The sequence below is a fragment of the Pelobates fuscus genome, chromosome 9, assembly GCF_036172605.1.
Source record: "Pelobates fuscus isolate aPelFus1 chromosome 9, aPelFus1.pri, whole genome shotgun sequence".
Lineage (NCBI taxonomy): Eukaryota > Metazoa > Chordata > Amphibia > Anura > Pelobatidae > Pelobates > Pelobates fuscus.
In genome coordinates, this window is record NC_086325.1 from 133,498,385 (window position 1) to 133,524,960 (window position 26,576).

A 26,576-nucleotide genomic window follows, 5' to 3' on the forward strand; every position below is an offset into this window, starting at 1 on the left:
CGACAACCTTTTGTTCAGTCATCAGCTAAACATACAGTTTGATGTCCTTTATTTGAATAGGTTTGCGTTAACGTCCATTATCCCTGGCATATCAAGGTTTTTCTCTCACACTTTTTTTAAAGTTATATCACAAAGTGTTCTTTCCTTTTCTCCTCCATTCACGTTATATACTCTTTCCTTTTGTCTTAGTATCTTTTTACATATTCTCCATCTGTAGTCCCCCTCCTAGTACTTCTCTCGTTCTGTAACTGTGTTTCTCTCCCATCTGTCTCTCTCCTCCCATCTGTGTATTTTTGTCTTCCCTCTTTCCTCTCGCCTTTCCTTTGCAACCGATAATTCTCCCCGTGTATCGCTCCAAACTCTTCTCGCTCAATGTCTCTCTTGCCTATCTCAGTCTCTCCACCTCAATTCCTCCGTGCCCTCTGCATCTCCACCTGTTTTTTCCTCTGTAGCTACAGATGACACCGTCTCAGGTGCTCATGCTGAGTTATTCCTCAGCAGTGGATAAATTAGAAGAATTCACGCTCATTTAACCAAGACTTTAAAAGCAAATCATTTTACTTGTCAGAAGGTGGAGGGGAGAGGGGGGGGGGAATTAGTCTTCCTCTGCAGCGTTAGAGTTTTAATTTGAAGTACATTCACTTATTCTCATCTGAGCCCACTTTCTGGGTTTTACAAACTACACATTATCACGCTCCATTAAATGCTAGGTTATATTTGCCTCAACTAGTTTCATTTACAAAACATTTGTTTACATCGTCTGCTATAGCCCAAGTAACTCAGACAGAATAGCGGAAAGACATTAATGAAGGTACAAGTTCCCATCACGAATCACGCTCATTACAGAGAGTCTGACTGTGTGTGGCTACAAAGGTTGGGGACCCCCTACCAGTATATTTATATCCTGGAAAGACTAAAAGATGTGTCCCACTGGGACACAAGTAGATATATATGTATGAGCTGACGATAATAACCCCTTTTACTATGCAAAAGGTTATTATTTTGTTTTAGTTAGTAACCACTGAAATAGAAAACCACAACTGAAATGTAAATTATTTTTCCTAATTTAAATCCAATCAGAAAGCCATAATCAGAAATGCTACATGGGAGCCTTTTTTGGTTGTGCCTTTTATTATATCTTTGTTTTATATTTATACCTACATACGTGTGTGTGTGTGTGTATACACATACGTGTGTGTGTCTCTCTCTCTATATATATACTGAACAAAATTATAAACGCAACACTTTTGTTTTTGCCCCCATTTTTCATGAGCTGAACTCAAAGATCTAAGACTTTTTCTATGTATACAAAAGGCCTATTTCTCTCAAATATTGCTCACAAATCTGTCTACATCTGTGTTAGTGAGCACTTCTCCTTTGCCGAGATAATCCATCTACCTCATAGGTGTGGCATATCAAGATGCTGATTAGACAGCATGATTATTGCACAGGTGTGCCTTAGGCTGGCCACAATAAAAGGCCACTCTAAAATATGCAGTTTTACTGTAATTGGGGGATCTAGAGGGGGTCCGAAAACCAGTCAGTATCTGGTGTGACCACCATTTGTCTCATGCAGTGCAACACATCTCCTTTGCATAGAGTTGATCAGGTTGTTGATTGTGGCCTGTGGAATGTTGGTCCACTCCTCTTCAATGGCTGTGTGAAGTTGCTGTATGTTGGCAGGACCTGGAACACGCTCTTGTATACGCCGATCCAGAGCATCCCAAACATGCTCAATGGGTGACATGTCCGGTCAATATGCTGGCCATGCAAGAAGTGGGATGTTTTCAGCTTCCAGGAATTGTGTACAGATCTTTGCTGCAACATGAGGTGATGGTCGTGGATGAATGGCACAACAATGGGCCTCAGGATCTCATCACAGTATCTCTATACATTCAAAATGACATCAATAAAATGCACCTGTCTTCGTTGTCCATAACATATGCCTGCCCATACCACAACTCCACTGCCACCAAGGGCCACTCGATCCACAACGTTGACATCAGCAAACTGCTCATCCACACAACGCCAAACATGCTGTCTGCCATTTGCCCTGTACAGTGAAAACCGGGATTCATCTGTGAAGAGAACACCTCTCCAAAGTGCCAGAGCCATCGAATGTGAGCATTTGCCCACTCAAGCCGGTTACGATGCCGATCTGCAGTCAGGTCGAGACCCTGATGAGGACGACGAGCATGCAGATGAACTTCCCTGAGACGGTCTCTGGCAGTTCGTGCAGAAATTCTTTGGTTATGCAAACCAATTGTTGCAGCAGCTGTCCGGGTTGCTGGTCTCAGATGATCTTGGAGGTGAAGATGCTGGATGTGGAGGTCCTGGGCTGGTGTGGTTACACGTGGTCTGTGGTTGTGAGGCCAGTTGGATGTACTGCCAAATTCTATGAAACGCCTTTGGAGACGGCTTATGGTAGAGAAATTAACATTCAATTCACGGGCAACCGCTTTGGTGGACATTCCTGCAGTCAGCGTGCCAATTGCACGCTCCCTCAAAACTTGTGACATTGTGCTGTGTGATAAAACTGCACATTTTAGAGTGGCCTTTATTGTGGCAAGCCTAAGGCACACAGTTGCAAAAATCAAGCTGTCTAATCAGCATCTTTATATGCCACACCTGTGAGGTGGATGGATTATCTCGGCAAAGGAGAAGTGCTCACTAACACAGATTTAGACAGATTTGTGAATAATATTTGAGAGAAATAGGCCTTTTGTGTACATATATATATATATATATATATATATATATAGAGAGAGAGAGAGAGAGAGACAGAGACAGAGAGCGAGAGGGAGAGAGAGATAAATATAGAATACACACAATATTCACCTATTTTTTTTAAGTGTCTTTGTCATTTTTGGTTTTCACATTGCAAAAAAATCTTTAGCAAAATTTGATTTTGTGTTCTGTCTTTTTTACCCCCAAATTTCTCCCCGTTTTAAAATTATTGTTATGTAAACGTAAAGATGATTTTATCTTTTGAGAACTGCTTCCTGGCTGCTTCAAAGTTTGAATTGTTCCTGCTTTCTAGTCTGGACCTAGTCAACTGTTAAACGGACATGCATCACTTTGAGACAAAGCTTTAGCTTTGAATGAGACCGTTGCCATATGCTGCATGCTAAAAAGGAGGTACATATACTTTTTTTCATATTTACCTGCTTCTTTTTTCTTATGCTTTCCACATCTGCTCCAGGGAGAGCGGATGTGGATCTAACCAATTAGTGTCCTATCCCTAGGAATGCTGGAAAAGTGCACATGTGCAGTTGGAAGATCTCTCACCTTGCAATATCCGGACAGGTGGAGAAGAGACTGAGTCTGATCAGTATGATTCATGCAGAGCAGGCTCCAGTGTCATGTTTTTCTCTCATGCTGCTGTACAATGATGCCCTGTTTTCGTCACTAGTGGTCTGAAACTGAAATGGGTCTGTAAGAAGGAGGAGGGGGGGGCGGAAGAAAAACTCCCTTACCTGGGTGGTGTGCCCAAAAATGCAATCTGCCAAAGTTTATAATAAGTTTATAAATACATACTTTTTAAAGTTTCTCTTGCTTCATTTTGGTTTGTATATTTGAGTTAAAGTGTTTGCTTCCGGGTTTAAGAAAAAAGTTATCAAGTGATGCATGTCCCTTTAATGTTTGACAAAGGAAAGGTTTATAAAGGGGAACCAAGTTACATATTCACTAACAGAGTTATTTTTATAACTAAGAAACATCTGTTTATTAAAACCAATTTACAAAACTGAGCCTAAAATACACCTCTGCAATCGTTACATCAAGGCCTCAGTTTAATATTGTTGGATAAACTTTTTAAATTATCTCATATTTTTGTATAAACTTTTAAAACAAATTAATATTATGAAAAAAATAAAATTTGTAATATTTTTGGAAATATTTATATATATATTTTTAATATTTAGAAAAAATATTATTTTAAAAGTTTAACCAAAAATATTAAATCATTTGAAATGTGTATCCACAATATTAAATTGAAGCCTTAATTCGCTAACTCACTAAGGAGGACCATAACATAAAGAAGTTTACTTTAGCAATAACTTTAAAACGGGGTGCATTTTGCAAGACTTAAAAAAAAAAAACATATATTGCAAGGTTTTGATAAAGAATTTTATTAATTACACTCATCTTTTCACTCTTCCGAGGTTACTAAAAATTTTCCATAATTGAATTGGGTAATAAGAACATAATAATACTCTGGGACATGCTTGAAAACTAGTGTAAACCAACTCTACTTTATCTAGTTAAATCATTTTATATTATATAATTATTATGCTAAATAAAGATTGTCCAGGGATACTTAAAAAAAAGTTATCACTTTCCCCAAAACGTACATATCTTTTTTTATTTTATTTTTTATTATTTTTTTTACACATTTTTTGTAGAATATCTCTACTGTTTTGTCTCCAAAAACTTGCAATTAATGAGATTTTAATACTCCAGAATGAGGTGGATCAAGCATAAAGTTTCAAGTGACCTACTGCCTGTATAAGAGATGTATATGACCGATGACAAAAAAAATGACCATCCCTAAAGAAGATGAAAAAATGACAGATACAAAGTGAGAGTAGCAGTATAACAATGGTAAAATAAAAAAATAAATGTATTTATATTTATGATTTTTAATATTCTCAAAAGTATCACAATTCTGTTTTACACAAAGCTGTGGGAAGCAATGTTCTATCTCTCTTAATCCTTTAGTTCACTTCCTGAGAAGGGGGCAGCTATAAAACACAGGAAGTATAGACCGCAAAAACTTACACTGTCTCAATGACTGAAGGATACATGCATAATCAAACAGAAAAAAATATGGAATTTTTTTATATACATTACAAACTTAACGTTACTATTGGAGAAATTTGGTTGTAGTTTTCATTTAAGAGCTTGTAAGATTTATAAACATCCTGATAAGTGGTAGGATGCTTAGTGCCAGCATGGTAGTGTAATGTATACTTTCTTTGGTACTTGGGAGTGTGCAGATTATATGTTTCTGTGCGAAATGGCCATCAAGAATTACTAAGTTAAACTTGTAGGAAAAGGTATGATGTCTTGTGTTCAATTCCATCTAGTAAACTTCACTTGCTGCAAAATATATGACATTGTAAATTATAAATACGTAAAATATTACCCTTTTCCGAGAATGAGCTCTAAAGAGAACCTTAGGAATTTAACAATTGCTTGTTACAAATGTTTGCTTTTTTCTATCGAAACGTCTCCTCGATGACATTATATTACATACAACTTTCTGACAAAGTCAATGCTCCCATAAACATGTCACGACTTGCCCCATAGGCCGTAACTGGATTTATGCTCTGCAGTACCCAACTATTTCCTAAAGCAGACTTTCCTTCTCTAATCTTATTCTCCATAGTAGGATCTCAGAGTTGCTCCATTTGCTACAAAATATTATATAGAATTTGGTCTTCACATCAAACCACAATATGTAATCTTGTGTCCAAAAAAATAAACAAATAATCTATAAAACATAAAAGCCATCTACAAATCCAAATTTAGGATCCAGGAAATTAAGTCACGTCTCTACTGGCCAGCCACGGTTCTATTTCCAATTTGTTTTTCATTTCTTCTTTGCCCATAGTTGCCTGGGGTGATGTTGCAACTATTCTTTGCCCATAGTTGCCTTGTCAGTGATGTTGCAGAGTTACCTGCTCCTTCGATCAGTCTACAAAGAACATGTTCTAAGTCTGACTAGGCTGGCCTGGGTCTGGTGCTGAAGATTTTCTCCCCGTAAATAAGTGCTGTATAATAGACCAATGTCAAATAAACTGCTGACAATGCTAAGAATTTTACGGAACATATTTTTCACCATCAACTTTCAAATGCAAACCAAACCAGGGAGGGTGGGTGCAGTGTGTGCAAAAGAACGATAAAACAAATACTGCATTGTAAACACCAATGTGAATCTATGGAGTGTAGAGAAAATATTAAAGTCCAAGCCCAAGCTAAGTCTCAATCACTTGTCACATTAGAAAAGGTTCCAGCGACACACAGCAAGGCACTATGCTGCTGGCCTGAAAACAGGTGACTAATGACACCATATTTATGCTTTGGACCTACGACATTAAATATATAGTTTGTCTTCAGTATAGTCCAGGGTATCTTATTTGATTCTACAAATCATTTTAGATATTGACCAGCTCAGTTTCTGCCACTGGCAGATCAAAGATAAAATGAAGATATGGCAATCTTGTAATTGTCTTCTCTTGACCAAATGGTGTATCAATCTTTTCCATTCTTGATGTTAAACCATGTTCCTGTATCCAGTGATGCTTTAAGGTAACAGGTCCAATAATTTTTAAATACAATAGTAGGGTATGGAAAAAGTAACTTGTATGGTCCGGAAAGCCTTGAATTGCATGGCTAACAGCAACCAATAGTTTCTGACCCTGGCTACCATATTAAATGTATGGATTTCAGCAATTTCCCTCGATACTCCTGATTGAGAGAGAGAGATGTGGAAGAGATCACTTCTCTTCTCGAAGGGGACGTACCTTCATCTCTGTAAATTTGAGGGAGTACTGCCAACCTGTCCAAGAGGACCACTCAATACCATCAGCATAGGAGGCGTGGTGGCCGCGCAGGTATTGTCCATTCAGATTGGACGTGTGGCAGTTGCGATACCACCATGCCCCATGGTAGAAGCTGGCACAGTTATTCTCTGAATGGTCGTTGTCCATGTCTTTTGTTGTGAACTTCATACCACTGTGTTTTCCAAGAGAATCACCTGCCAGACAGGAGTTGCATTTATTACATGACCATCTACAACGGTTTAACATACTTGTGCTGACAATATGCCTTTAGATAAGTGATAATGAAGTTAATTTATGACCTTCGCTACCAAGACTAATTTTAAAGACAATCAGGCTTGAGCACTGATGAGCCCATTAGGGTATCGGGGCAATGTGGACTACTGTGTGGTCAAACACGGTTGCCATTAAAACTTAGGCAATAATAGAGAAGTGCTATGATACCATCGTTAGGGATGAGTGGATCAGTACATTTCAAAAACCAAATATGTCTCTCTAATTTTGTTAGAAGAAAAAACTCACAGGCACTCCAACTTCAAGCCGCAGGCAGATTTATTATGACAGAATGCAACGCAACGTTGAGACCGGAAAGGTCTTGAAAAAGACCTTTCCGGTCGAAACGTTGCGTTGCATTCTGTCATAATAAATCTGCCTGCGGCTTGAAGTTGGAGTGCCTGTGAGTTTTTTCTTCTTGGATTATTGTACTGGGATTGCTGGCCCTGCTCTGGAGCACCCTTGGCCGTTGGGACTGAGTGCGGTTCTCATCACTTACTCTGCTCTCTAATTTTGTTGGCTGATAAATAGTATACTTCTGTTGTACGTTTAGTATATGCTATTGTAACATAAAAAAACGTTACCAAGAGGTAGAACTGATTTTTATATACAAGAAGATATAAGTGGAGCTTCAGAGTACCTGGTTATAACATGAATGCACTTGGTTACAATCTTAAACAGAGATCTGTAAATAATATATAACACAAATATAGTGCAGATGGTCTGTTCAATTTCCATATAAATAAGGAAGTGATAATTCACAACTCACGGGTTTTAGAGCCAATTGGTCACCTGGCTCTAGTATATAATGCTTCAGGATATTTTAAGGGAGATCCACTACCCCCTTGTACCTCCCTCTGGTCTCCTCCACCTTCAGTTTCTTAGGTAAGAATGGACAGGAAACTCCAGTAGAAAAAGGATACACTTTTATTGAAGATGAAAAAATAAAAATGATCAATTTGATCAAAAATACTAGTATAGTATAAAATCCAAAATAAGCCCAATGTCCAAAATGTCCAAAACGCGTTTCACCATTTACTGGCTTCCTCAGTTGGCTGTGTAGTTTGTATGGCGTTCTTTCCATCTTATATATCGCTTTAATTGTGAATTTGCCGGCATCTGTGAACCCGGAAGTGACCTCGGTTGAACACACATTCCGTCAGGTGGAGCGCACGTTCCGTTCGTATATTGATCACATGACCCGGAAGTGCCTAAGAATCTGAAGGTGGAGGAGACCAGAAGGAGGTACAAGGGGGTAGTGGATCTCCCTTAAAAGATCCTGAAGCATTATATACTAGAGCCAGGTGACCAATTGGCTCTAAAACCCGTGAGTTGTGAATTATCACTTCCTTATTTATATTGAAATTGTACAGACCATCTGCACTATATTTGTGTTATATTATTTACAGATCTCTGTTTAAGATTGTAACCAAGTGCATTCATGTTATAACCAGGTACTCTGAAGCCCCACTTCTATCTTCTTGTATATAGTTATATGTGGTTGTGAGGGTTAAGGGGATCCTTCACATAAGTGTCGAGCATATTTCACCTCATTGTTTAAGTGTGCACACTTCAGTAGATCTGATTTTTGATGGAACAACATTTTCATGACTAAAAGCTCGTACAGCATCAGAGAAATCCAGATTCACAAAAGCTAAAGAATTACAGATTGGCTTACCAAGACCAAAAAATAATTGAAAGTTATTTCTAAGCAATATGCCAACCTTTCAATTTATATTTTAACAAGCTTTATCTGATGCTATGGTAACAAGGACATACGTACTCTTCAATGTGTCATGTGACTACAGGTTAGAATTAATTAAATATGAATAACATACAAATGTTGAAAGAGAATAAAGACTTGGTGTTGGGCAGGGTTTGGGCCTTCAAATATAATGATGAATTACGAACATTGCTGTATTTAGTCACAAAAGTGTTTTACAAAGCATGGAAAGGGAAAACCACATGGCTTTTTGTTTCGATTACTGACCCCTATGACCCATAACAGTGTAAATTCTAGCTGTACAATTGCTGTAGAAATGTTCCTATCTGAGACTCCAAACAGACACTATTCATTAAGCCCAGAAATGTGGAGAACTGACAAATTTATTTAAAATTCAGATCAAAATTGAGAAATGTCTCCATTTTGGCCTGACATTTGCGAGTCCTGACCACACCAGGTTTGGTGACTAGCCCTGTTTATGAACTTACCTGCGGTTCCTGTGTAATCTGATACGGTGAGAGGGTAGCCATCTTCTTCTGGATTCACAGAAAACAATCCAACACCAAAAGTGTTATACTGAGCATAGGCTGTGGCGTTATCGAAGTCCTCCAGCTCAATGCGGAGCTGATAATGAGCTTGCATGGTTATGAAGTGAATCCGCTGCAGGCCTGGGGTATTAAGAACAGAATGAATTAACTTAAACATTGGCAAATGTCCTTCACACAAACTAAATTCTGGATAAATGCCCTTTACAGAACAGGGAGACCTGGTGCCCATTCATTTCCCTTTGTTATTTTTCTTTCGAGTTTATTTTTACCTTTTATGGTTGGGTTAAGGATTTGGATTTTCATTATACCAGGCAGCCTGATCTAGACTGAAAGTTTCTGATTAAAGAGCTCTGTCCTCTTGTCTGACAGCTGGTAGTCATACCTTCAAGGCTTTTCTCTGAGAAGGGGGCATCACTGGGAATGTGAATTCTTCATGTTCCCGGTTTTAATAAATGTAACCACAACTTTTTACCACAACAGTCATTATATCGGTCACTAATGCCATAATAAATTCCATAATAAATGTTGCGTTTCTTGAATTGACTGATCTAGTTAGCTGTTGTCAAGTCAGTAGTTTTAGTGCACCAGTATAATGACAAACATACATACTGACACCCATATACTCTATATATATGACATTCTCAAGGTTCCTCTTAAACTGTGGATGCTTAAAAAAAAAAAAAACAACAAAAAAACATCATATATAGTGGGTATAGTCCACAATATAAATATTTCACAACCATTATCATTTAAAGAAATTGTCTGCGTACTCAGAGCATGAACATGTACCTGGAAGGTGGCATATAGATACTGTTTGGACATAAAAAAACAGAAATATCGCCATCTTAGGGGTGGCGGTTTACATCCGGTCCGAATCATATTTGGACATGGAAGTGATGTAATACTTGTTTCACCTGTTTTGTATTGTTCCTATTTTGGGGGTTTATATACAGCTAGGAACCATTGTATGTTATGATGCACCTGAGGAAGATCTCATAGGGTTGAAACGCATCGTGCTTTGTTATATCCTTTTAAAGGATATATTGTAATTTGGTCTATTTTACACTTTATTTTTTTTTTGTTTCAGATTTTACTTGATAGCAACATCATCTTCTTGCTCCAGAGAAGTCATCACAGTATCCAGAGATCCCTGTATGTGGATTAAATACATCTATTGTTTAGAGCCACACATTAAAATGGCTCTGTAAATTGTGATTTTTTTTTTCCAATTTACTGTTCTATTGCATCATTGTGCGTACAATTTACACAATGGTATCTTTTAGATCTCTACCATATAGGGTCTATTTGTGAACTAAAGAGACCTACTTGTGATTATTTAAGCAAAAAGGTAAAAATAATAAAGTGTGCACTATCACCTTACTTTTTCTATTGATTGATGTACACTATAAGCTCAAAGGAATTGAATGATGGGAGCTGTAGACAATCAACAGCTGAATGTCCATCGACTTTCTGCCTGAGACACAAAACATGTGCCCTGGGGTTTGTAGTCCAATGTTTTGACCTATACCCTCTTTAAAATGTGTCTATACAAATTGATACTGGGCCCCCTATATGATGAGCTAATACAAACACAACCTAGGTGGGAAAGATAACTGGACAAACCCACATGATTTTGTAAATTTAAATTTTTCACAAACAAACTCCTCCTTACATACGAAGATATGCTATGTGACTCACTGTTTTATTATGTACCAGTCACAGAGCCGTTATGTATAGTAATGTATGTAAACTACCGTTGCAACCACTAAGGAAATTATCTGAAAAATGTAAACAATTGAAGTATTCACAATGTTGTGTAACCTTTTGGATGATCAATAAAAATATTAATGAAATTGTTTTTAAAAATAACATTGATATCATGGGAAACTCTGCTCAGGGGCACCCACGTGAACCTCTCCATTTCACAGAGTAAAGGAAAGAGGTACAAAGCACCTAGCGGGAGGAGATTCAATGTGCCGGAGCTGGGAGTGATTGGTAATTGTTGATGACTGATAATTTATTCCACAAAGACCCAGCAGAGAGCTATAAAACTTCTATGAAAGTAACACATTCTCAGGTACACCAAAAGGCATATATTTAAGTTTATATCCAACTACAATCCACATTGCACCAATCCACCAATGAACAAACAAACCGCCGGGTGTTACCAGTTACTGAGGTCTGATAAACACAGGTGCCCTCTGCATTGACAAGATACAAATTATCTCCCTGCGGCAAGCCTTAAAACGGATCTACCGCACTAATATATTACTTCTTTGTAACTGATAGCAGAACTCTTCCATTTTACTGTCCTCTGGGAAGAACTCACAGGTTCGGACACTTCTTTCATCATTTAAATAAGATCAGCAGAATGCAGAATGCAAATCATGGCAATCCTGTGATCCTGCAGACTCTGTCCTACTGTCGGCTGATTTCAATTAAGATTCTGTCGCAGGGTGCTCTATGATTGGCAAACATATCACTGAACCCGCAGATCAGCAACCAGCAGAGCAGCCTCACTCACCCTTTACCTTAGGTGAAATTTTCATTACCCCAGAGTGGGGTTAACTATTTAACACAGCAAGGCCACTGTGCATGATATGGCATAGTTAAAGGAAGGATACCGCTGAATTATGCATTGCTGTTAAGCAAATGCTTTTTAGAAATAACTATTATACTGATATTACATTACAATCTTACAAGCAGTATACCAAGCATCTTCTCCTACACTTCCAAAATTCTCAACAGTCAGGAAATTCTAGAACTCTGTATAATCCTCATAGTCTGTTTTCAGAGACTTTTGCCAAATGTGAATTGATGGTAATTCAACTTAAATTCAAAGTGATTGTCAAATGGTAGGCCAAAATGGCCGAATTGGAAACACGGCTGACTGATTTTGCCTAAAATTGGAAAATCCCTTTGCATCTTTAACAGTACACACACTGGTGAATATCCCTACGACGGATCACCTGGCACCCCGACTGGGCACCTCCCCCAAGGAACACTTCCTAGCTGGAATTTGGTGGCAGCAATGGGATGGCTTCCTAGCCTTGGGAAAAGCAGCACTACTTCAGAGATGGAAGGCACGTACTGTCGGGCATTATCCCTCTTCGACGCCAGACTCCAGCAGTGACTTCAGGATGTGCTGCGCAGTATGGAGTACCCTATCCCGGAGAAAAGAGAGACAGAGTGGACCTCTGGAAGGAGGACCTCAATGAAATTCGACTCTTCCGGAGCGAGGAACTCCCGACCACCAACCAACGCCAAGTAGCTGGAGCTGCGGATGCCATTCCTAGCAGACCAGACCTCAGAGGAATGGGTTAGAGAACTGGAGAGGCTTGTCATGACTGAAGTATGGTTGGATGAATCATACCTGGCCTTGCAGTGGCATGCATTCTTTATCTACCCAGGGCAGGTCAATCTCCAATGCATCGAGGGAGAGGACTATAATGGCCCTGGTCTTTTGTGGGAGGTTTTTGAAGATGGTATGGCATTAGGAGACCCAGACAGTTCCCGCTTCTGGTGCATACAAGATGAGCGGGAAGACAGCTTGGGCCTTACGGAGATAGCGGGCCAACTGGTACTGACTTTTCTGGCTAACCTGGAGTGGGAGCTCGAGCAGGACTATTCTCGCCTAATTAGCCGGATAACGCCGCCAGTCTCTGAAGTGATGGAGCTCATAAACTTCCCAGGAGGAGAGCGCAGCATCCTCTCTCCCCAGCAGCAGTGTGCAGTACAGGGAGCGGAGTGTGTTGTCCTTCCTCCCCAGCGGCAGAGTGTGTTACAGGGAGTGGAGACAACTGATCTCATTCCCCAGCGGCAGTGGATCCTACAGGGAGTGGAGACAATCGGTCTCACTCCCCAGCGGCAGTGGATCCTACAGGGAGTGGAGACAATCGGTCTCACTCCCCAGCGGCAGTGTGCAGTAAAGGGAGCGGAGTGTGTCGTCTTTCCTCCCCAGCGGCAGAGTGTGTTACAGGGAGTGGAGACAACCGGTCTCACTCCCCAGCGGCAGTGTATCCTACAGGGAGTGGAGACAATCGGTCTAACTCCCCAGCGGCCGTGTGCAGTACAGGGTGTGGAGTGTGCCGTCCTTCCTTCCCAGTGGCAGAGTGTATTATTGGGAGAGGAGACGGTCGGTCTCTACCCCCAGCGGCAGTTTGTGTATAAGGGAGTGGAGACGGTCGGTCCCACTCCCCAGCAGCTGGGGCTGTCATCCAGGGACAAGCCCCCTAGCATGGATGGTGGAGATGGGACTGAGGTCTCAGCACCAGCCCTACAGGGATCCTGGGCAGCCTACCCTGATCTCCAAATGCCCAATCCCAACCATGGTCCAGGTGCAGGATAGGGAACTACGGCCTCTATTGACCTCCTTCCAGCAGCAGAGCTGGCATCAGGACAGAGCGCTGTTGGCCTGTGCCCTACCTACCCCTTTGTTCTGGGGCCTGACGACCCACCCACCAACCAACCAAGCTGAACCACTGGCTATGGGGCATAGCGCAGCTGGCCTCTGCCCAACAGGCACGGATGAGGGAAACTGCATCCGCCGTCCCCAGTGACAACTTTATCCAACCAGGGTGGAGTGCATCTAGGTTGTTTCCCCGCAGGACACTGGAGCTACAAATGGGCACTGGTGGCAGAAGGCTGTCTGGACAACTATGCCTATTGGGAAAGGCCACCAGACTATCACAGACCCAGACCAATTGGAGGTCTGGGATCTGGATAGTCTCACCGGGAGGGGGAAAATAACGCGCAAACTCCCCTTTTTACCCGAATTTGCCAGGAGCTCCTGGAGGAGCCTGCTTGCCAGCCTCCTACCCACAGACTATGGACCCTGTGGAAAATAATGTAAAAGTGTCTGTTCGTGCATTTTTTATATGGGATTATATGGTTTGTTTACCGAACAACCGCACAAACAGAGACCACCCTGGAGCTTGTTAACACGTATTAACAACTTGGAACGTTTCTCACCGCAGTGTTCTAATTGTTCGTCTGGGTGGCCACACTTCCTATAAGCAACCACGAGGTGGCGGCCATCTTGTTCGCATGAATGCAGGCAGCGGTGTTTGGGCATGAATCTCCTGGAACTAAAATCGGCTACAGAAACTCCCGAACAACGCTGGACTTCCATCATCGCCTGCGTTCGCCTTTTATACAAGTTAGAAGAGCACTATTCGGTGGTATCATTTGTCTGGATGAAGGGAACAAGCTCCAGGGTAAGACTATTGACTCTGTTCGGTAGTTTGTTCGTTTTCAAACTACCGAACTAGACCGACCAGAAGCCCTGATTCTCTGGAACGGTTTTGGGCATGGGGCCATGCTTGTGGTCGGTCAAATAAATGACTTTGATGGAATTTGTGAACCCCGGAACTCCTCTGGATGATTTTTGGATATGTTGGTCACCCAAATCAGGGTGTAATTGTATTTGTGGGGATATTATGTGTTTTGGGGTACTTTGGGGACTTTTTTAGAAATGTGTTTTTCTGCCTGGAGATAATTGGATCAGATACTGCATTAACCCAATTATCTCCCAAGCAGAGGTAAGGGATTGTTTGCCTTGTGTGGGAGTGCCTTACATTGTAAATGTGTTGTTATTGGTTTGGAAGTTTGTGTCCCTGTCTCCAACAAGGTCCATGTGGGAGTACACCTTGCTTGGGGACTTGCCAATTGTGGCACCATTAAAATCGATTCCAGCTTACACTCCAAAACTGTGTGTTGCCCTGTTATTGGAGGAAAATAAGATTTACTCCTGTGTCTGCTGTACCAGCTTTCAGGGGATTCAATGGGGAAAGTCCTTGTAAGGACTAGAGCTATTTCCCCATTCGGCTCCAGGAAGGATTGGTTCCAGGGCCCCAGGCAAGCCATGGCGACAGTGAGCAGAAGTGCTGCAGTTTGTCCCCTGTTCCAGCTAGGAAGCAGTCCTTTGGCGGAGGTACAGGTAGCTCTGCTACAATACCTATATCTCTTTACCAAAACTAAAGATTTATTTGGTGATGCCTTACACATACTTGCAACCATAACTTATAATACGGATGAGCATCAAGTTAAATGTATAAAAACTCTACTCTTGGTAGGCGCCAAGGTACTTGGAGTGTTCCTTCAATCTAATGGAGTAGTTATTGCATTTCATTGTACAAATATATTTACTACAAGGGAGCAGTTCCAGGATTATTCACTAACGTAAGAATTCAAGGTGAATTCAAAGTAAATTTCAAATTTAGGGTCAAAATAGCTGAACTGGAAAAATACTCTAAGCTATACTTTCATTTCATCTACTGTGGTCTTAAATTTGAAATTCACTTTGAATTCTCGCATTAGTAAATAGCCCTGTTAGTTATTTTATTTTTTGCCTGTTAAAATACAAATATAAAAAATAGGATGATATGATGAAATACCGCAATTCTTGTCTGCATGCAGTTTACAATTCCAATTTAGTTTTTATTGCAACTGGTTAGTACATCTCTCCATTTTACGTACACAGCTTTTATAATTTACGGTACTCATCGCACCATTCACCATGTTCTTTTGTGTTTCAGATCTCGGTCACTTACCTAGCCAGTGTTCTCCTGTTAACTTTCCAAAGCCGTCCCTGTATTGCTCCCATCCCCGAAAAAAATTCACAGAGCCATCCTCTCTCCGCTGAAACACCTGAAACAGAAATGAAACTATCATTGTGTAAACAAATAAATTCTGATCTATCCTCTGTGTGCAGTTTGCAGCAGGATTGTGCAACATTAAGATGCAGAACCCACGGCACCTAGCGCAGTTTAGTAACCAGTTTATGCTTCCCTTACGGAACATAAATTAATTCCACATTATAACATCTTGTAATTGGCCAATTTCTAAATACACTTGTTTCTGACAAATCAATGAGATATGTAAGCATAGGTGCAATTTTTATCATTTTTAAAATGTTTGTCCATTAGTCTGCCTCTTACTAAGCATAATGTAGTGATGGTGTAAAGAAATATTGGACCGCTGAGATTAAAGACGTGTTTTGCTTACTGTGCTAAATACGACACTTTTTAACTAACTAAATGTAGCATTAGGTTATAATTCTTTTCAATGTGACATCCAGAGCAAAACCTGTAATCAGTTCTAAAAAGTGGGTATGTCACCATGGAACCCAGTGTTAACAGCAGTAATGGTTTTGCACCACTTTTCTAGATCTTCCCCCAAAGATTTATTATAACTTTTGGTTCTCTGATGTAAGCAAAAATTGCAATACAACTGTTACCTGAAAAGTATAAAACGGCATGCATCTTTCATGCCTTCCAAATGTCCCAAATCCATTTCCTTGATAAAAGTAACACTATAGTGTTAAAAACCATGCTGATCCCCCCTTACCCCATTAAATAACTAGAAAATGTACCTTACTTACAGCGCTGCACAAGTTCATTGGTGCTGGCTTCTGCCCCGATCCGCCTCCATCGCTGACATAGTCAGAATTGACGATCTCAGACAATCACAATGTTTTCTCCTAGGAAAGCATTGGATTGGCTGAGATCGTCAGCTCTGATCTCAGCCATGGAGGCAGGGCAGGGAGTCAAATGCCGTCCTGGCCAATCATCATCTCCTCCTAAAAATGCATCTGCCTTACACTCCTACCCCACTTTTTCTTCTGTACCCGTTACCATTTACACTTCATGTTTGTTTAAAAATGTATGTAAATTCAAGTTGACATCCCCCTACCCCCAGATAAGTGAAATGTCTTTTTCGCACTTTACAGTTGTCCTAGATTCAGCACAACAGTCCTAATCCCCACCATTGTCTGCCAACGACAAACTTGCGGTTCCACCATTGCTTTCTATTCCTTGCATTTTGAGAGTCTTTCTGCAGTGATTTGAACATGTACAAGCATGCTGGCTAACTGCCAAGTTGGGTACATATCTAGCATCCTACAAAGTGTTTTCAGAATGGTTTTAGTTCCTATTGGAACAGAAGGGTATTCCTGTCATGTGACTGAGCAATGACTATTCATATAGCGTGTTGGATCCTTTGAAACTGGCTCATTGTAGGGCAATTAATCTGCAAAGTTCTAATAAAATCATGTTCTGGGTTCCCTTCTCCCCTATTATCTTGTACCACATCTGTGCTACTTTTTTGTCATATACCCTGCATGTATATGCGCACCACATGGGAAAATCTATATCGTACTGGGTGACTTCATGCTTTTTTTTCAGTAGTGAAAGCATTTTTCCAATGCTATTTTTTATTTAAGTCCTGGGTGACAAATGCTAATCCCATTTAGTTGCACTCATTATTATTATTATTATCGCCATTTATATAGCGCCAACAGATTCCATAGCGCTTTACAATATTATGAGAGGGGGTATTTAACTATAAATAGGACAATTACAAGAACACTTACAGGAACGATAGGTTGAAGAGAACCCTGCTCAAACGAGCTTACAGTCTATATGTCCTACCAACACAATCTTTGATTCTGTTCTGTTTGGTGGCCCGTGGCTGCTTTGAGTATAAAACTTGGCTCTAACTTATGTTGACTGCATGTACATCATTTCACCCAACAAGGATGGCCAGTGCAGGAAGCTCGGGGGTGGGGCTTCTCTGACAGCACTTAACTGCCCATGGAACACACGGCACAGAATGCCAGCAACTGATTGATCAAACAAGCACATATGGTTAATTGGTTAAGGCTGCAATGAGTACACCCTATGATCAGGAAATAAAAGTCTATTTTCTCTACTGGCATGTTATTGGCAAGAAGAACACAGGAGTAGGTGGTGAGTAAGTAAGGCAGAGTTTCTGTTACACTTAGATTAAAAATAGAGCAATGCAGAAGGGGCAAATGTGTTTTACCAATAAGAGAAAATAAGAGAATTTAATGTTTAGTTAGAAAACCATTTGCACTATATCTGTGTTCTAAATGTGCACATGTGAACATTTGCAGTTTCTATGTATTTTGAGTGCATCACTTTATTGGGATTTTAAGATTGTTTTGCTTTTGTGGACACCTGCAGTGTTTTATAGTGCATGTAGCTAATCAAATAATTTGTACTTTAATAGAACATATTAAGCGCCTCTCACTTTTTTGGTATTTTATTTCCAACTTACACTTACTGATTGCCCATTCATACGTGGGAAACGCTGCAGTCAAGCAATGACAATGGAAACCAATGGAATGCATTACCTATTGGTACTACATGTAGCCGTTTGCCCCAGAATGTCAATTTTATAACATGACAGGAGGCTTCGTATTTGCTTAAGTCTCTCTTTACTAGAACTCCACAGCAGCACAGAAAAAACAACCAATCAGAAAAAAGTTAGGTACTATAAAACTCCCCTCCCCATGCATCATTTCCTCTTTCTTTGCTGCTCTGCAGACAGTACAGGTCAGAGTACCACTGCCTCCTGCTTATAGTGGGTGGCTTTGGGATTTATTGTGATTTATTAGGATTTATATTTCTGCTTATAGTTACTTTATTTGTTTATTTTATATATTATATACCTTCTTTTGTTGTCATATTATGTACACATATATTATTTGCTCTTATTTAGTTTATAGGCTATATATTTATTTTATATATTATTTTTATTATATGTAGTTATCAGTTTTATGGCTTATGCATTTTACTTAGTTATCATGTTGTGTTTCGTTTCTATTTAATATGCTTTAATAACTTATTGTTTTGGTTTAGTTGGCCCTGTTTTCTTTGGGGCTGATTTCCTTTGGTGGGGGTTTTTCTCGGGGTTTCTGGGGATGCTGCCAGGGTCGCTCCCCCCTTTTTTGTTCCCCCCCCCCTCCCCCCCTCTTTCCTACGCCCTCCGCGGGCAGCGGGCGCTTTAGCTCAGGGTGTCAGGAGACTAGCCGTTTGGCTGTCTCCTCTGACTCCCCGAGCTCCGGTGTGAGCCTGTCACCGCGCGGGGTTGCTCGCGATCGGTCGCGAGTACCCGGCGGCCGGACCTGCTCGCGCACATGGCTGCCTCACAACGGCCGGCTCCTTCAGGAGCCACGTGCACCCGACCAGCACTTGCTCGCGGCCCCTACTTCCACCCACGGTAGGTGGACCGCATGGTTTTTTTTTCCACGCTGGGATTCTGGCTCTCAGCATGCAGAGCCAGTTCGCCACTTAGATAAGGGGTAAGCACATTTTTATACTTTTATGGCAACTGGTTTTGGCCATGTCCAAGTACCATGGTTCTAGCTGGTTATGTGTTTATATATTATAGGTTTTAGAAGTATTTATTTACACTATTCATCTATTGTTCTTCTGCTCCTATCCTTTGCCTCACTTGATAGGTTCTTTGGATTACTGTGAATCTTACTGATAGTGTGTATCATGCTGACAGTATATACCACAGATTGGTGTGTATCACAGATTACTGCAGTGTGTATCACAGATTACTGCAGGTTTTACTGACAGTATATACCACAGATCGTTGTGCGCTTTCTGACAGTGTAGATCACAGATTTAGTTGTTCTGACAGTGTACTTCGAGTTTTAGTTTTCCTGACAGCGTGTATCACAGACTGCTGTGAGTTTTACTACTGACATGTGAGTTTTGCTGACAGTGTGTATCTCAGATCGCTGATAATTTTGCGGACAGTGCGTATCGCTGACTACCGTGCGTTCTGTCAGGGTATATCGCAGATTTCTGCAAGTAACAGGTGTATACGAACGCAGTTATACAGGCTCGGTACAGGGTGTGTACATTCCCAGTTAGCTCTTGGATTCATGTCCTTCTCAGTGTATATTTTTTCTGGCCCAGCTATGAGGTCGCAGAGGGGACTACTCTGGTATGAGTTCTCTGCCCATGGCGTGTATATATAAGATACAGACCTGGCTCTGACTCAAACTGATATGGAAGACGAGTCTACGCTGATAACATACATTTTATCAGGTTCTTGGGGAGAGTCATTGTGTTGGCTATTGTTTAACCCTACTCCTTGGGGTGTCCGTGATTACAATACCCTTCACGTGGTATGAGGATGGTAATCTATAATATGCTAAGATAATTCAAATAGATCCGTGTGTGCATGTGCATACCTATCCACAGTTCATGGACAGTAGCGCTCAGTGTACCTTACATTTATGGACATGATGGTCACTGGAATACTTCCGCTTCTATCCAATTCAGCTGGAATACTACTATTGGACTGCTGGGCACATAGGGACTGCCAGTCCCGGTTCAAGTTACTCACACAGCATTACGCTGTCTAAAAGGGTTGATTGTCTAAGGGTCCTAGGTCACGAAATGCCCTGAGGATCTACAATTTTTGGGAACCTCTACCCGAACTCAGAGGTCCCCGTTACTCATTCAATACCCACTGTAAAGCGCTACGGAATTGGAAGGCGCTATATAAATTCATGTTAATACTAATATTATGGTAATACACAACCCATTGATTGGCCTGCTATGTCTGTGCCCCATTGATTGGCCTGCTTTGTCTGTGCCCATAAGAACGGCCTGCTTTGTCTGTGCCCATAAGAACGGCCTGCTTTGTCTGTGCCCATAAGAACGGACTGCTTTGTCTGTGCCCATAAGAACGGCCCGCTATGTCTGTGCCCATAAGAACGGCCCGCTGTGTCTGTGCCCATAAGAACGGCCCGCTGTGTCTGTGCCCATAAGATTGGCCTGCTATGTCTGTGCCCATAAGATTGGCCTGCTATGTCCGTGCCCATAAGATTGGCCTGCTATGTCTGTGCCCATAAGATTGGCCTGCTATGTCTGTGCCCATAAGAATGGCCTGCTATGTCTGTGCCCATAAGAATGGCCTGCTATGTCTGTGCCCATAAGAATGGCCTGCTATGTCCGTGCCCATAAGAATGGCCTGCTATGCCTGTGTCCATAAGAACGGCCTGCTATGCCTGTGTCCATAAGAACGGCCTGCTATGCCTGTGCCCATGAGAACGGCCTGCTATGCCTGTGCCCATGAGAACGGCCTGCTATGTCTGTGCCCCATCGAATAGCCTGCTATGTCGGTGCCTACTTGAATGGCCGGCTATGTCTGTGACTATTTGCTTGGCTATCCTTTCTGTGTCCATTCGTTTGGCCTGCTGGGCCTAGGCCCTACTGACGGGCCTACGCTATGGGTACCGAACCCCTTTTGGCCGCAGGACTGAGGTAATATCACTGAGGAAACCCAGGACGCACCAGTGACATGGAGATAGGCAGGTGTCCAGGCAAAAACCATTGCCATAGTGTTCAAGAGGACACCAGTATACGGCCATCTGAATATGGTGGGAAGGGTGAAGGCCCTAAACCTCATGCCTGAAGGGCAAAGTTTCTTATGAAGACCCCGGACACATCCACGGTTTACTCCAAACCGGCGACGGCACATCTCCAAGGAGAACTTCGCACAGGCAGGGACCGGTACTCAGACTCCTACAGGAGAAAGCGGTGTTTTTTTCCTTGTCTTTACCAGCTACTCTGTATCTGCCTCCCAGAGTCCTTATAGGGTCGTTAGTTTTTTCCTGCGTTAGGTTAGCTCCTGGCCCTGTCCAGTGGGATTTACTTTTCTTACCTTCCGGCCTGCCGTTTACATTCTATCCGAGATAGGATGGGTGTATTTTCTCTTATCTAGGTTTATTGTTGCTTTTTTGTTTTTTCATGACTTCCTTTTCCTATTCGCTCGGGTCGTCGTGAGGCCTGACTTGGCCTCCTCCGACCTCCCGGGCACTCGTGGATTGCGGAGAACGTCTCCAGCTTTCCTCTGACTACCAACGGTCTACCAGGACCCCGCGCGCGCGCGCGCACGGGATCCGGATAGTCGGTTGATAGTCTTCCATCCCTTGTTTTCCCAGATTGCCCTCAGCCTTATGCTGACACTTATAATTGGTGCACCCTACAGTTTGGTCTCCCTGACTTCTAGGGACTCTAGTTTGCACCACGGGAGGGTGCGGCCCTCCATCACCTCGATCTGAGTATATTTATTTTCAGGAACAGAGGGTGAACCCTCTCATACGGAACCGGATACTGATTTGTTATTAGAGGGCGCAGCCCCTCACTCGCCCTCAACCAGATACTGGGCTGGATACAGAGGACAAATTGGGTGGACCCATTCTCATAGAGAGAACCGGTCTCGGATGTAGGCTCTGCTGTTGGTTACTAACGGGTGCGGCCCGCTCAGGCTAGCAGCCGGACGCTCTCACGGTATGCGATCACAGTAGTAGAGAGCGCGGCTCTCTTATACACCCGACGCTCTACAGTACCGGCCTTTTGTTCATCACACAGGCTTGTGCCTGTGCAAGACATTGATGACTACATAGAGGGGCGTCCCTCCTGCATTCAATTAGAGCTGACATCCACGCTACTGACTTCGTTCCAGAGGACTGCCTGGTCATGCAGAAATTACATGTTTAGACTAGATCCCTCTATTCTATCTCCTGTGGTGGATCTACTGGATCCGGACCGCTGTAAAACACGCGAGAAATACTCAGAGGTATAACAGAGGTATTACACACACTCCTGGAGATGGTACGCTAACGGATGGTCCTCCGGTATTTTGAGAGTGCAGGTTTTTGGCGTATTTTGCACCATATAATACAGAGTTTGCTTTATGTTTTGGATATCCAGACCATTACGAGCAAACTGCGCAGACAGTTTCTCCCATGTCAAGATGTCAGGAGATACGGAGACCTTCATGGAGCAAACAGGCACTGCCTTGCTTGGGTAACAAGATTAAGGAAGGCCTATTACCCGGTCTGAAGGTAGAACAGTACGTATGGTCACATGGTAAATCAGGAATCCACGGTTGTCTTGACTTCCCCGGTCTTTACGATCTTGGGATAAGATGGCGTGACTGCCCCGTCTCATCGGAGCGCATACCTGGTGAACATGGTTCGGAGATGGAGGACCCTTCATCTATACTCTATTAATCCCTCACGGGAGCCGTCTTTTTTTGGATTCGCGCTAACCTCCTTTTTCAACTACCGTCGAGGAGATCTACGAGACCTTACGGAGGTACCTGGTGTGCCCCGACTCCTACAGACATCTTTCACTCTTTGACGAGGGCATTGCTGGATGGAAATCTGTGTTCCGCTTGGCATTTCCCTTTCCTTTAAGGTTTCCAGGATTCACTATTCCCAGAATAGTCGACCACCGTCCTTCCACACAAGTTCAGTTCGGAACCCTGAATGGACGTCCTTTGGAGTCTTTCTCTACTGCGTCCGAGGTTTACACAGTCCATTGGGAATCTTGGAATCACTTAGAATACGGCTAGTTTGGCCACGCTCTTGCCTGCATTATGAAATTATTCTCGGATGAGTCATATCACCGGGTAGGACAGGAAAGAACGAAAGTTCCTCCTCGGTTTCTAATACGATTTTGGTAGTGGACTTGGGCGCATTCCTTGAAATTGGAGATCTACCTGCAAGACCGCATCGCCGAATATCCCTGGCACGATCGGAGGAACCGCCTTACGGATCATGAGTTGAGACGGTGACAGTTTCTTCTCGCGTCCCCAAGTCCGAACTTGACCTTTGATATTAAAACTACAGGAAGGTGGCTGATAGGTCAGCTTGCCAGCTCATGGACCGGCTGCTAGGGAACAAGTCGCAACCACATACAATGGATTTACCAGCGGATGGTACTTTTTTCCGTAATTGAGATGCTTCGTCGGCTGGCATTTTCTTTTATCCGTCTACTGTCAATTATCGAACTTGGAATGTCCAATTAGGATTACTCTGATATTCCCTGCAATAGATACCAGCGACACAAACAGTGTTGGATTGGTGAATTGAGCGTTGAAACAGCAAATACGAAGCCTCCTGTCATGATATAAAATTGTAGATTATGCTAGCTTTAGTGTACCTATAATCTTAATTTTATTAATGACAGGAGGCGAGTATTTCCCACCCATTCCTGTCCCTCCCTTGTTTAATGTTATAGTTTAGATTATCAGGTATGTATGCAACTCTGTTTGTTGTCTCTGATACCTGTCGCTTGTTCCTTATGTCTGTGTTTCTTTTCATAGGTAGGGTTGGGATATCTACATATTAAGGTTAATTTGGGTTGCTACATTGGGTACCTACATGTTTATTCTGAGTACATTTCATTGGATAATCAACCTGTTCGATTCTGTTTTTCTCTCGTTTCAGTTTACAGTCCATCAACACTATCTAGCTTGACGGTTACTCTCGGATGGTGGACATCGTTATATTCATCGTATCTAGGACTTCGTTTCTTCCCCATGATGTTCTCTGCCTTTTATTCTGTTTTGTCGCAGCTTGAAAGAGGAAATGATGCATGGGGAGGGGAGTTTTATAGTACCTAACTTTTTTCTGATTGGTTGTTTTTTCTGTGCTGCTGTGGAGTTCTAGTAAAGAGAGACTTAAGCAAATACTCGCCTCCTGTCATTAATAAAATTAAGATTATAGGTACACTAAAGCTAGCATAATCTACAATTTTACTTAATGTCTCCAAGTTGAAAGTTTTTAAGTTGCGTCCACTGGTTCTGATCCTTAACATAAAATATATTAATTTTACAGGACACGGGGTCCCGCGGGAGGCTCGGTCTCTCTGTACGGGAACTCTCCTTGCTTATTCTTTCTCTGTCCTCCTATACACTATTCCTCTCTACGCTGCCTCTCTAACAGGCTTTACCTATACAATAAGTGACAGGCAAGGATTGAATTATACACATAGTACTGGATTACCTATAGTAATGCAGGAAGGTACAGACAGAGGTGACTTTTGGAGAATGCTCCCCATATCACAATAACATAATATATATTGTTACTGTAGCAGAGCCCTAGTCCTAGCAGGGGACTCTCATCCGCTGATCACATGAAAATACACTCTGGAACAATTAAAGCAATCCAAGAATCTTCCTCCTCATCCCAACGACGACACTCAGCTCTGGGGTATAACTGAAGTTTGACACATACACGGCCTTTATGCCCAATCCCATGCAAGGGGTTTCACATACAGAAAATGCAGGCAATTATTCTTGTGCCTGAGAGATAATTGCCTGAGTAAACTCCTCTAATTTATAATAATCTCAAAATATAAGGCACAAAATATCTTGTTCTCCAACCATACCTGGGCACCCAACAAATCCCTGATAGCCCCGATCTGAGTGACCAACTTATCCAAGAATCACTCACATGGGTTCGGTAGAACAGGAATGCAATCATGTGGAAGTTTTGACTGGCCAGACACGAGACGCTAGCCCAAAATAGTTCCAGGGAAATATGTGTCTCAGCCGTTCTCTGTTCATGGGGCTCCCATGTGAAAACCATGCAAGGGAATCTCTCGCTTTCAAGGTACAAATGCTCCCCCTGTTCGGTAGTTTATATCTCCCGTACGTCGTTCGTGTAGGTGGTCGGGAACAGGAACTGGCAGTGGTCGACAGTTTACCAGTGTTCGCGCGAGTGTCTATCCAAAAATAGTTCCAGGCACTCGACGATTAAGTACCGATGTCCTTGCGGTTTCGCACTTAAGTGATTGGTGTTGGTGTTAATGTTCTAATGGGGCATAGGGGTGGTCCTTGTTCGGGAGACAAATGGATTCCATTCGTATAAAGTCTCAAGAACGGCTAAAGAAGAACCACACAAAATAACCGAGGCAAAATACACAAAATAACAGGGGGGAGATACGGACAGCCAATATAGGGGATAAATAGTAGCTTGCAAACCATTCCGCTAGTTACACTGTGGTTTTTGAAAACCCTTAAGTTAAAATGCAAATATTAGAATTGCCTATGAACCTGTACATGATGCATCTGTGTGTCTTATTTACATTGTTATAGATCCAATGTGATCTTTGTTATATTGAAGGGAGCATACAGGGATGAAAAAGGAGTACAGATAAGACCTAGGGATGGACGTCATGTACATATAACATAAGTTCTGAGAAAGAGGAAGAACAGACTGATTTAGGAGAGACAGCTAAGGTGGGGGCTATCTGCTCCCGGAACTAGACATATATGGTCTTAAGTGTCGTTTTAAGCTTTTCCTGAGTCCAAGTTAGCCAATTTTAATATAGGATATCTAATATGACACCTATAAGCTTGAACCTTGGAATCAAAATAAATTCTTTCACAACATATGCATCTTTATTGAGGCCTGCGTGCCTTCAACTGTATCTCATCTTTCCTTCTTGCTCTACTACAATCAAAATAAGATTTACAAAACAAAAAATATATAATACAGCAAGGACCACCTTAACCCAAACAACCAATCATTATCTCACTACAGCAAGGACAACCTTAACCCAAATAACCAATTATTATCTCACTACAGCAATGATCACCTTAACCCAAACAACCAATCATTATCTCACTACAGCAAGGACCACCTTAACCCAAACATATAATCATTATGTCACTACAGCAAGGATCACCTTAACCCAAACAACCAATCATTATCTCACTACAGCAAGGACCACCTTAACCCAAACAACTAATATATATATACATATATATATATATATATATATATATATAAATTGTAAAAAAATGGCAAAAGATAAATGGAATAGGTAGTGCGTACCTTCAGAAGAG

The 26,576-nt window shown here is 41.9% G+C and overlaps 1 protein-coding gene across 2 annotated transcripts in view; it reads right to left on the bottom strand.

Moving 5' to 3' along the window:
• Window positions 1-4,071: 4,071 nt before the first annotated feature.
• Window positions 4,072-26,576, bottom strand: part of FIBCD1 (fibrinogen C domain containing 1) — a 123,341-nt gene continuing 100,836 nt past the window's right edge. For both annotated transcript variants that reach the window (XM_063432446.1, XM_063432447.1), the window contains exons 6-8: window positions 15,659-15,755; window positions 9,048-9,227; window positions 4,072-6,760 (exon numbers count right to left, since the gene is read on the bottom strand). In XM_063432446.1, the coding sequence (XP_063288516.1) occupies window positions 6,501-6,760; window positions 9,048-9,227; window positions 15,659-15,755 (537 nt within the window). In that variant the 3' untranslated portion in view covers window positions 4,072-6,500. The remainder of the gene's footprint in view (window positions 6,761-9,047; window positions 9,228-15,658; window positions 15,756-26,576) is intronic.